Raw genomic sequence first — 11,683 nt, forward strand, 5'->3', positions numbered from 1 at the left:
CGGGCAGCAGTGGCAGTGGAGTGCAGGCAGCAGCAGAGTGCAGGCAGCACCGGGAGCAGGCAGCACGGCAAGCAGAATGCAGGCAGCAGTGGCAGCAGGCAGCAGTGGCAGCAGGCAGCACGGCAAGCAGAGTGCAGGCAGCAGAGTGCAGGCAGCAGCAGAGTGCAGGCAGCATGGGAAGCAGGCCAGGACTGGGTATAGGGGGAGGGAGGAAGAATGGCGATGGAAATGTACAGGCAATAACCCACGGAGTTTACAGAGCAGATCTGCTCCCCGGAGCAGGCTGCCAGGTGTCTGCTTCAAGAGTCCTGACAGGTTTTAGTCAAGTAAAAGTTCTCCTAAACAGCCTTTGTTTGGCTTATCAGGGAGTGCGGCCTACAAAACATCCACACACCACAGCCTGATGAAACTAATGCAGCTGAAACAGGGCAGAACAGCTAGAGGAGTGTGTAGAGAATCAGGAAGAAATGGGCCTCATTCCAGGGAAGAGGAGAGGGAAGGAGGCTCTCCATGGCAAGGGAGATGGGAAGTCTGGCCAGCAGCAGGGTTGGAAACGCTCATTGTAAACACCAGTGGTGCAGGAGGGCTTCCTGCCTTGCTGCTGGCAGCCAGCTAGTGTGAGCTGTGGCCTGGGGCTTGGCTGGATGGGGAGAGAAGAAAGAACAAAGCAGCCTCAAAACTTAACTCAGGATTACAAACTGCATTTATGGTTTTTAGAGTGATGTCTGCCTCAGCTACCAGCTGGGGGAGCAGCTGGCTCAGGAGGAAGGGCTGCTGGGGGCAGCAGCTGGCTCAGGAGGAAGGGCTGCTGGGGGCAGCAGCTGGCTCAGGAGGAAGGGCTGCTGGGGGAGCAGCTGGCTCAGGAGGAAGGGCTGCTGGGGGAGCAGCTGGCTCAGGAGGAAGGGCTGGTGGGGGCAGCAGCTGGCTCAGGAGGAAGGGCTGCTGGGGGAGCAGCTGGCTCGGGAGGAAGGGCTGCTGGGGGCAGCAGCTGGCTCAGGAGGAAGGGCTGCTGGGGGCAGCAGCTGGCTCAGGAGGAAGGGCTGGTGGGGCAGCAGCTGGCTCAGGAGGAAGGGCTGCTGGGGGCAGCAGCTGGCTCGGGAGGAAGGGCTGCTGGGGGCAGCAGCTGGCTCAGGAGGAAGGGCTGCTGGGGGCAGCAGCTGGCTCAGGAGGAAGGGCTGCTGGAGGGAGGAGCTGGCTCAGGAGGAAGGGCTGCTGGGGGAGCAGCTGGCTCAGGAGGAAGGGCTGCTGGGGGAGCAGCTGGCTCAGGAGGAAGGGCTGGTGGGGGCAGCAGCTGGCTCAGGAGGAAGGGCTGCTGGGGGCAGCAGCTGGCTCGGGATGAAGGGCTGCTGGGGGAGCAGCTGGCTCAGGAGGAAGGGCTGGTGGGGGCAGCAGCTGGCTCGGGATGAAGGGCTGCTGGGGGAGCAGCTGGCTCGGGAGGAAGGGCTGCTGGGGGCAGCAGCTGGCTCCAAAGGAAGGGCTGCTGGGGGAGCAGCTGGCTCAGGAGGAAGGGCTGGTGGGGGCAGCAGCTGGCTCAGGAGGAAGGGCTGCTGGGGGCAGCAGCTGGCTCAGGAGGAAGGGCTGCTGGAGGGAGGAGCTGGCTCAGGAGGAAGGGCTGCTGGGGGCAGCAGCTGGCTCAGGAGGAAGGGCTGCTGGGGGCAGCAGCTGGCTCAGGAGGAAGGGCTGCTGGGGGCAGCAGCTGGCTCAGGAGGAAAGGCTGCTGGGGGAGCACCTGGCTCAGGAGGAAGGGCTGCTGGGGGAGCACCTGGCTCAGGAGGAAGGGCTGCTGGGAGAGCAGCTGGCTCAGGAGGAAGGGCTGCTGGGGGAGCAGCTGGCTCAGGAGGAAGGGCTGCTGGGGGCAGCAGCTGGCTCAGGAGGAAGGGCTGCTGGGGCAGCAGCTGGCTCAGGAGGAAGGGCTGCTGGGGGCAGCAGCTGGCTCAGGAGGAAGGGCTGCTGGGGGAGCAGCTGGCTCAGGAGGAAGGGCTGCTGGGGGAGCAGCTGGCTCAGGAGGAAGGGCTGCTGGGGGCAGCAGCTGGCTCAGGAGGAAGGGCTGCTGGGGGCAGCAGCTGGCTCAGGAGGAAGGGCTGCTTGGGGAGCAGCTGGCTCAGGAGGAAGGGCTGCTGGGGGCAGCAGCTGGCTCAGGAGGAAGGGCTGCTGGGGGAGCAGCTGGCTCAGGAGGAAGGGCTGCTGGGGGCAGCAGCTGGCTCGGGAGGAAGGGCTGTTCCATTCCTTTTTTCTGCTGTGAGGAGTGGAAGTGCTGCTGCTGCACAAGCACAGGGGTGTGTGAAGCTGCTGTGCTCTCACTGGAGCAGTGGCTGAGCTCTTGCTGCCTGATGGTGTTCCTTAACTTTGTGAAGCATGAAATGTACAGAAGCTGAAGAGGAGGAAGTGACTAAAGGAAAGGAGAATCTGCTCCAGCTTAGCTGCTTTATCAATCAAGAAGTGAAATACCTCTTTACAGGACTCAAGCTGGTAAGCCATTGCAGCTTCCTTCTAATGCCTTCTGTTCTGTGCCTGGGAGCTGACACCTGCAGAGCTGCAAGGTCTTTGTTTTGGTGTTCAGTGGGAAGAGAGCAGTGAAAGTGAGCTGCTTGTCAATGTAAACCAGGCTCCAGCAGGGCACTGCCTTGTCCCTGGCAGGGTTTTCACATGCAGGTAACCAACTGCAGTCCAATTTGCTACTGTTTTTTCCAGCTGGCTTCCAGTGCAGGCTGAGCAGGGCTGTGCTTTTAGCCTGCTGTGGATGCTTCCCATCCATTTTAAACAGGTCCATTTTAAAACAGGATGATAGGAAGATTAAGCTTTAAGTTAGGTTTGCAGGGGATGTCACTTTCCATGCCACAACATCATCTTTGAAACTGTTTATTGCAGTTGAACTACTCAAAGGATTCTGAGCTTTTTCTGCACACTTCTAAGGTTTGGAGGGGTTGTGGAGAATCTGAAGGAGGCAGGAGAGGGAATACTACAAGGCTTTGTAGTAGCTGCTCTTTGCAGGTGTTTGTGGAAGAGCAGGGCTGGAAGCAGGGGCCTGGGTTGTACAGGACTGGACCAAGCTGCTCTCAGAAAATCTTTGTGCCTGCATTTTGGTTTCTGACAGTTCAGAAGGCACAGTGAGGTCCAGCAGTTAATGCTCACCAGTTAAACAGTGCTCAAAAATAAACATCACTTCCAGGTGAAAAAAGCTCCTCCAGAATTGTTTCACTGGGAGCCTGGAGCAGGAGAGGCACAACACCAGCAGCCAGGCCGGTCTGTCCCTGAGAGCAGAGGGGCAGCCCCTGCTGCTTGTGTGCAGCTCTGGCTGCTTGCAGTTGCTCTGGCTGGGAGGTGAGGAATGAGCACATGCCCCACACCAGCAACCTCAGACTGTCTCCAGCTGTGCTCCAGGCATGGCATGAGCACATCAGGGACAGTTTGTAACCAAAGCCAGTGGCAAAGTCTACTCCTGTGAACTAAAATCTGCAGAGAGAGTTTGTGCTTTGAGCCCAGAGCTGAGCACATGAATGGGCATGGCCTCTGCCAGGGAGCTGCCCACTGCCAGAGTGGCTGAGAGCAGCAGGAGGCTTTGGCACAGGCAGCCTGGGGTGCTGGCCTGTGCTGTGAGCTGGGTGTGGGGTGGCTCTGCGTGTTGCTGCCTGTGGTTCTTGGCTTTGCAGCGTCTGCAGGAGGAAATCACCAAACTCTCTCCAACGCTTCAGAGAAATGCCCTCTACATCAAATCTGTGAGTGCTGCTGCTTGGCCTCTTTGTCATGGGGCAGGGGGGCTGGAAAGCTGCCCAGCAGAAAAGGACCTGGGGGTGGTTGTTGATGGCAGCTGAAGAGGAGCCAGGGGGTGCCCAGGTGGGCAAGAAGGCCACCAGCAGCCTGGCCTGGAGCAGCAATGGTGTGGGCAGCAGGAGCAGGGCAGGGATTGTCCTCCTGTGCTGGGCACTGGGGAGGCCACAGCTTGAGTGCTGGGTTCAGTTTTGGGCCTCTCACTCCCAGAAGGACATTGAGAGGCCGGAGCAGGTCCAGAGAAGGGCAACCAAGCTGGGGAAGGGTCTGGAGAAGAGGGCTGGGGAGGAGCAGCTGAGGGAGCTGGGGGTGTTGAGTGTGGAGCAGAGGAGGCTGAGGGAGACCTCATTGCTCTCTGCAGCTCCCTGAGAGGAGGCTGCAGCCAGGTGGGGGTTGGGCTCTGCTCCCCAGTCTCAGGTGCAAGAAGGCTGAGGGTGAGCAGTGCTGTGAGGAGTAAAGGATCTGTGAGCCTCTGGGTGATTCTTTCCCTGCAGTCGAAAATCAGCCGCCTGCCAGCCTACCTGACGATCCAGATGGTCAGGTTCTTCTACAAGGAGAAAGAGTCTGTGAACGCCAAAGTCCTCAAGGTGAGCTTTCTGCAGAGGGAAGCTGGATTCCTGCTCATAACCACTGAGGTTTCATGGTCAGCAGACAGCTAATACTGGGAGGCTTTTGAATTACACTTAAAATACTGGCAGTGCAGTTCCTGTGCCCGAGCAGGAAGCAGCTCTGTGCCCAGCTGTGATGTGTGCCAGCTGTGCTGCCAGCCTAGCCTGGGTCAGGGGCAGGGGTGAACTTGCTGCAGTGTATTCAGGCTGGCTTTTGGTCTCTCTTCTCTGATGGTTCAGAGGAGGATTTAATTAAGGAGAGGCCTTGCTTTTGGTCCCTGGCTGGTGTTCTCCGCTTGCTGGGAAGTGGTTCTGCAAGCAAACACTTCCTGTGCTGGGGGTTCTATTGCTGCCCTTCTGACTGACAAGTGCAAGGCCCAGCTGCAAACAGCTTCTGCTGGCCTTGCCTGATAGACCTCCTGGGCTGCCCAGGGAGCACCGTGGTGGCTGTTGCCTGTTCCTCCCAAGAGCAGCAGAGGCTGCAGGCAGGTTCACTGCCCTGGGAGCTGCTTGGGTACCACAGATGGCATCTTCACAGGAGTGCAGCCCTCCTGCATTCATAATGGAATGAAGCTGGAGGTGGGGAGATTGAGGCTGGAGGGGAGGAGGAAGTTCTTCCCCATGAGAGTGGTGAAGCCCTGGAATGGGTTGTGCAGGGAGGTGGTTGGGGCCCTGTCCCTGGAGGTGTTTAAGCCCAGGCTGGATGAGGCTCTGGCCAGGCTGATCTAGTGTGGGGTGTCCCTGCCCATGGCAGGGGGGTTGGAACTAGATGATCCTTGTGGTCCCTTCCAGCCCTGACTGATACTAGGATACTATTTTTCCCTTAGCCCTGCATGTGCATTTTCACAGCACAAAACCAGGGCAGCTGGTGGTGGCTGCAGTGAGTTGTGGGTATGGTTTGTTCCCTCTGGCTCAGGCATCCTTCTGTGGGACTACTGCAGCCCTTTGGCTACAGCCTCAGCAGCATTTCAGTGCAGCCAGTTGCCATGAATGTTTGTTGGGACTGAGTCTTCCCATAGCAGAACCCTGAGCCCTGTCCTGTGCTCATCTCCTGTGTGCTCCTTCCTCCCTAGGATGTGAAGTTCCCTCTCATGCTGGATGTCTATGAGCTGTGTACCCCAGACCTCCAGGAAAAAATGGTCTCCTACCGATCCAAGTTCAAAGACCTAGAAGACAAAAAAGTAACCCAGCAGCCAAAGAATGTGAGTCTGCATGGCCCTGGGGGGCAGCAGCCAAAGAATGTGAGTCTGCATGGCCCTGGGGGGCAGCAGCCAAAGAATGTGAGTCTGCATGGCCCTGGGGGGCAGCAGCCAAAGAATGTGAGTCTGCATGGCCCTGGGGGGCAGCAGCCAAAGAATGGGAGTCTGCATGGCCCTGGGGGGCAGCAGCCAAAGAATGGGAGTCTGCATGGCCCTGGGGGGCAGCAGCCAAAGAATGGGAGTCTGCATGGCCCTGGGGGGCAGCAGCCACACTCTGGGGCTGGCCTGCAGGGACACCTGCAGAGAACTCCACTGCCTGCAGTGGTGGTTGCTGAGTTAGCATCAGGCTGCTTGGTGCTGAGCTTTAAACACTTCCTCTGTGTTCTGATGACAATGCAGCACCTGCTCTGCTGCAGAAGTGTTCAGTGCTGGAAGCAAACACAATCCCTGCTTACAGTTTGGTTTCACACTGGTTTTAAAGGCAGTGCTGCTGCTTGCAGGTGTTGTGTGTGAGGCTTTTCTGCTAGTTACACAAAACTGCTCTCTCTGAATCCTGCTGCTTGTTGCAGAGGACTTGCTCAGGGTAGCTGTTCCCTGCTCAGCAGCTGGAGAGGGTTGCACAAGGGAAAATGTAGACTGCACCTACCAGTGAGCTACAGACTTGGCAGAAGAGTTCATCTCCGTCCCTGGCTGCCTGCATCAGGAAGAGTGTGGCCAGCAGGAGCAGGGAGGTCATTGTGCCCTGTGCTCAGCACTGGTTAGGCCACACCTTGAGTCCTGTGTCCAGTTCTGGGCTCCTGCAGATGTTGGCTTGCTGGAAGGTGTCCAGAGAAGGGCAACAAAGCTGGGGAGGGGTCTGGAGCACAGCCCTGTGAGGAGAGGCTGAGGGAGCTGGGGGTATTTAGCTTGGAGAAGAGGAGGCTCAGGGGAGACCTTACTGCTCTCTACAACTCCCTGAAGGGAGGTTGTAGCCAGGTGGGGGTTGGTCTCTTCTCCCAGGCAGCCAGCACCAGAACAAGAGGACACAGTCTCAAGCTGTGCCAGGGGAGGTTTGGGCTGATGTTAAGAAGAAATTCTTCCCAGGAAGAGAGATTGGCCATTGGGATGTGCTACCCAGGGAGGTGGTGGAGTCCCCATCCCTGGAGGTGTTTAAAAGAGCCTGGATGAGGCACTTGGTGCCATGGTTGAGTTGATCAGGTGGTGCTGGGTGATAGGTTGGACTGGATGATCTCAGAGGTCTTTTCCAACCTGGTTAATTCTGTATCCTACAGCTAACCTGCCTTTCTTGAATGAGAAAAGCAGGAAATGAGCTAAACCTGCAGTATTTCAGCCAAGATTGGGTTTAAGATTTGTGCACTTCCTGCCCTAACTCCTGGCAGTTTCCTTGAACATTTGCACAGGGCTTGCAGCTCTGCTTACACAGGAGCTAGGGAAGAGGGCTCCTTCACACCAGGATGGAGAGGCACTGGCAGCCTGCCTCTGGGGGTTTCTTGTTGCTGCTTCTGCTTGTAGCAAGTCACTAAGAGGGAATAAAATCATCAGCTGCAGAAGCACTTTCATGCTCCAGCCCTGTGAACCTGGTGGGTGCTGAGGTGGTCTCTCTGCTCCAGAAGCTGGGCTGGGTCGGCTGAGGCTCTCGCTGACAGTACTGGAAGTCATGCCAAGCTGAACATAAAGGGTTAATGCTCAGAGAGGTCTCTGAATGAATGGAGAGCTGGTGTTGGATGTGACTGTGCTGAAGCTGTCTGAAGACCCTTCCCATTAATTCAGCCTTTTCTCTCCCCCAGTCCAGTAAAAGTGATGGTGCACAGAAGGAAGTCAAATACGAGCCCTTCTCTTTCCCTGATGGTGAGTACAGGGAGCTGAAGCCATCTGCAGGTAACTTCTGGTTGCTGATGCTGAAGTGGACCTGCTGGTAGGAAGGGTTGGAGAGCCCTTTGCAAATGACTCTTCAGAAATGGACAGGGGTGGAAGGGAGGAAAGATAAGGCACAGTCAGAATGCTGCTGAGCCACTCAGAGGCATGACTGACACCCACCTGGCACATCAGAAACCCTCTGCCTGCCTTGGGCAGGTGCTTTGTGCCTGTCCTTGTCAACACCAAACTGAATTGGCCTCTGAAACTGAAAGGTTATGATGCCTGAGCTTGGGGGCTTGGAGCTTGGGTGTCCTGAGCATTCACCCTGGTATGAGAACTCATTTGCTGTGCAGAAGTCATTCTGGAGGCCTGACCCAAGCAGTTACAGCTCAGTGCTTCCTGAGGGCTGTGTGATGGGAAGTGGGGGCCATGGCTGAGCACAGGGTGCTCTGAGTGCTGAGCTGCCCTGGGGCTGTCACAGCCTTCTGGGGACATTCACAGTTGGCCTTTGTCTGCCCAAAAGCTGCCTGGCACAACTGCACTGTGAGTGCAGCTCACCCACACAATCGCTTCTGGAGCCAGGAGCTGCAGCCACAGAGCAGCCCTGGGCAGCAGCCTGGCTCCACAGCCCCTGCTCAGCACCACATCAGCCCAGGCCCTCCCCTGGCTCATCCTGAGCCCTGCCAGCAGCCTGGCTCCACAGCCCCTGCTCAGCACCACATCAGCCCAGGCCCTCCCCTGGCTCATCCTGAGCCCTGCCAGCAGCCTGGCTCCACAGCCCCTGCTCAGCACCACATCAGCCCAGGCCCTCCCCTGGCTCATCCTGAGCCCTGCCAGCAGCCTGGCTCCACAGCCCCTGCTCAGCACATCAGCCCAGGCCCTCCCCTGGCTCATCCTGAGCCCTGCCAGCAGCCTGGCTCCACAGCCCCTGCTCAGCACCACATCAGCCCAGGCCCTCCCCTGGCTCATCCTGAGCCCTGCCAGCAGCTGAGTTTGCAGGAGGTTCTGGCCCCACCTGTCCAGAGGGCTCTGCTCACACCTTCTGCTTGCAGTGCTTTGAGCTCACTGCTCTGGGCAGTGTCTGCAGTGACACAGACAGCAGTGGCAGTGTCCCCAGTGTCCCAGGGCCTCTCCTGCCTGGAAGCTGCTGCTTGCAGCTGGGTGCTTTAGAGCTGTGCTGGGAATGGGGTTTCAGAGAGCTCTGCAGCTGGGGGCTGTGTGCTGTTCAAAGCACAGAAACTCCTCAGGTCACTTCTGTTTCCTTTCCCCACTTCCTCAGACATTGGCTCCAATAACTGTGGCTACTACGACCTGCAGGCAGTGCTAACACACCAGGGCAGGTCCAGCTCCTCCGGGCACTACGTCTCCTGGGTGAAGAGGAAACAAGGTAAAACCTCCACTGCCAGGCAGCCCCTGCCCAGCCCCTGCTGCTGGGGTGCAGCTGCAGGACCAATGCTGCTCTTCTTCCCCTTGCAGACGAATGGATCAAGTTTGATGATGACAAAGTCAGCATTGTCACACCTGAAGACATCCTGAGGCTATCTGGGGGCGGGGACTGGCACATAGCCTACGTTCTACTGTATGGGCCGCGCAGGATCGAGGTGGTGGAGGAGCAGGCTGAGCAGTAGGCTCCAGCTGTGGTCATTCTGCCTAGGTGTGAAATAAATGTTGATTACTGATCACTTCTTTAACCCCAGAGCTTTAGCAAGTGGATAAATCATTTCTTCCACCCTTCTCCTGTGAAGAGGGCTGAGGGTTTCCCACCTGTCCCCTGTACCATGCTGTGGCTGTGGCCTGGGCTGCCTGCTGTGGTGGTGACAAGACTCCATTAAAGACCTCTCATGGCTTGCAGAAGAGATTCTCCTTTTGCTTTTTCACATGAGCCTCTGGCCCCTTCCTTCTGCTGTCTCAAGTATTTATTGCACACCTCTTCTCACACCTCTTACTCCTGCCTGCTTTACTCCACAGTTCAGTAGCTTCCACCTTTACCTTCCCTGGCAGTTTTGTTAGGGAGGGAGAAGATCAGCTGCTGCCTTGCTGTGTAACTCGGGGCTGCTGCCCAGGGCCACCACCAGTGGCTGCAAGCCAAGGCCTGTGCAGGCTGGCTGCTGCCCAGGGCTGCAGCTCCTGGCTCCAGCAGCGACTGTGATCACGGTGTCTCCATTACAGCATCTCTGCTGGCACTGTGGCAGGACCTCTCTGTCTCCACTCCTGGCACACCACTGAGGAAGGGCTGGAAGCAAGGGGGTTTTAAGCTGTAGAGCTTAGCTCCTGCCCTGCTGCTGGCCTCTAGCTCAGTAGTGTGGTGGCTGCAAACCAGGGCTGTGCTTGCTCACAGTGGCTTCTGCTCCTACCCTGCAGGACTGCAGCAGCTGGCTGCTGGAGGGAGGCTGCAGCCAGGCAAGCACCAGGCCAGCAGCTGAGCTCAGCCACTTCGTAGAGGAGCTGGTTTGTAATGTGTGCTGGGCCCTTCTGGGGAGCTGGTCCATATTAGCAATGCCCTCAGCTGTGCCTCAGCTGTGCCCATGTGGCTGGTTTGACTGCCTTGCTTGCTCAGAAAGGACCTCTCACCCTCCCTTGGGGACACTGGCTTCAGAGGTGGCCTTCCCAGGTGGTGTTTGTCACTCCCAGCAGGTGCCAGTGGTTATTTCACTGCCTGCAGCACACAGCTGCCCCTTGGAGCTCACCAGAGGATGGATTTTTTTTAAAGGCCAGGTTCCACCCCTGGAGGAGGTCCCAGTGCAGCCCTGGCTCTGGTGCTGTGTGCCCCACAGGCACAGCACAGACTGCTCAGCTTTGAAAGGCTTTGCAGACCCACAGCCTGCCAGTCAAGGCCCTGGGAGCAGGGTTTGCTCTCCTGAAGGTTCTGCTGACAATTGGACACTGGACACTTGGTCTTTCATTACTGGTCACATCTTGGCAGCTGTCTCAAACCCCAGGGGTCACTACTTTGCCTTCCCAGAGTCCTGCCCCCTTCCTGCTGCTCCTGGCATCGAGCTGTGTGCAGTCTCTGACAGCTGCACTCAAGCTGTCTCACCAGCACAGGGCACCCCTTTGAAACCCCAGCAGGACAAGCAGCAGGCTCCCTGGCTCTGCAAGCCTGCTGCCCCCAGTTCCAGGGGTGGCCTTTAGGTCCATCAAACCCTTAGGGCCGTGGGATCCTCACAGTCAGGCTCTGTGTCCCTAGCTGTGTCTCCTTGCACTCCTGAGGGCCAGGGCAGTGCTCAGCTTTGGTGAGGTCACACTTGTCAGATGATGCAGAGAGCAGCTCTGCACTGCTCCATGCACAAGGAGCAAAGGCTGTGCTGCTAAACCAGGCCAAGAGTTCAGGGCCTCTTGCCTTGGACACGAGTAGCAAGCTGCTCAGGAACAGACCTCACTGCACACAGCTCCTTTCAGTCACCCTGGCTGTGGCTGTCCTCCTCCCAGCTCTCCCAGGAGCAAGGTGGGAAGCAGCCCACGATCAGAGCTGGTGCTCAGCCCTGCACCTCAGCTCCCAGGGGGCTCGAGTCCCTTCATCAGTGGGAATGGATTTTTCATGCCTACAGTGAGAGGATATTTTGTTTACAACACCTGATCCATACCTCAGCCCCAACTGACTTCCACTGCTGCCCCAAGCAATCAAATTCCTGACCCAGCTCAATCCAGAGCTCCGAGCAGGCACCAGGCTCTCACCACCAGCTCTGCAGCCAGGCCCCCAGTGCTGTGCCAGCAGCAACCCTCCCCAGCCAGCTGCAGGCATGAGCCAGGAACCAGCACAGTAACTGCAGGGAAGAATTCTGTGATGCACTCAGCAAGTTGGAGAGGTTCTATACCAGCCCCCTAGCAGGCTGGCACTGGCTGCACCACCACCAGCGCCTCACTTCCTGAGGGAGAACAGCTCCAGCTCCACTCCACAGCTGGCACTCATCCACAGCTCACCACAGAGCAGCTGGGCACCAACCTCACCTTGGTTTCCCATGGCTCAGGGAGCTCCTGCATGGCCAAACACCCAGTCAGTAATTACTAATCAAACCAAACACAGCCCCCTGGCTGTGGCCTGCCAAGGGCAGGAGAGCAGCAGGTCCTCTGCAGGAGAGCAGGCTGAGCCCAGGAGCCCTGGGGGACTCTGCACTCACCGTCAGTGCTGGCAGCTGGGTCCCCAGCACAGCCCTGCTGTTGGCCTCCAAGCTGAGTCCCCCTCACACACAGGGGGGTTGGATCACCTGTAGCCCCCCCCACTGCCAAGCAGTGACTGAGGCCACAGAGGCC

At 57.9% G+C, this 11,683-nt stretch overlaps 1 protein-coding gene across 1 annotated transcript in view; it reads left to right on the top strand.

Annotated features, from left to right (window-relative positions):
* USP14 (ubiquitin specific peptidase 14) overlaps nucleotides 1–9,289 on the top strand; it is a 24,844-nt gene extending 15,555 nt beyond the window's left edge. The window contains exons 10-16 of the mRNA XM_068165490.1: nucleotides 2,355–2,469; nucleotides 3,651–3,716; nucleotides 4,263–4,355; nucleotides 5,450–5,578; nucleotides 7,363–7,423; nucleotides 8,712–8,819; nucleotides 8,909–9,289. Of these exons, the coding sequence (XP_068021591.1) occupies nucleotides 2,355–2,469; nucleotides 3,651–3,716; nucleotides 4,263–4,355; nucleotides 5,450–5,578; nucleotides 7,363–7,423; nucleotides 8,712–8,819; nucleotides 8,909–9,060 (724 nt within the window). The 3' untranslated portion in view covers nucleotides 9,061–9,289. The remainder of the gene's footprint in view (nucleotides 1–2,354; nucleotides 2,470–3,650; nucleotides 3,717–4,262; nucleotides 4,356–5,449; nucleotides 5,579–7,362; nucleotides 7,424–8,711; nucleotides 8,820–8,908) is intronic.
* The last annotated feature ends 2,394 nt before the right edge of the window (nucleotides 9,290–11,683 follow it).

This window comes from Melanerpes formicivorus, unplaced genomic scaffold (genome assembly GCF_026170545.1).
Source record: "Melanerpes formicivorus ecotype bairdi unplaced genomic scaffold, bMelFor1.0.p_v2 SCAF_89, whole genome shotgun sequence".
Classification (NCBI taxonomy): domain Eukaryota; kingdom Metazoa; phylum Chordata; class Aves; order Piciformes; family Picidae; genus Melanerpes; species Melanerpes formicivorus.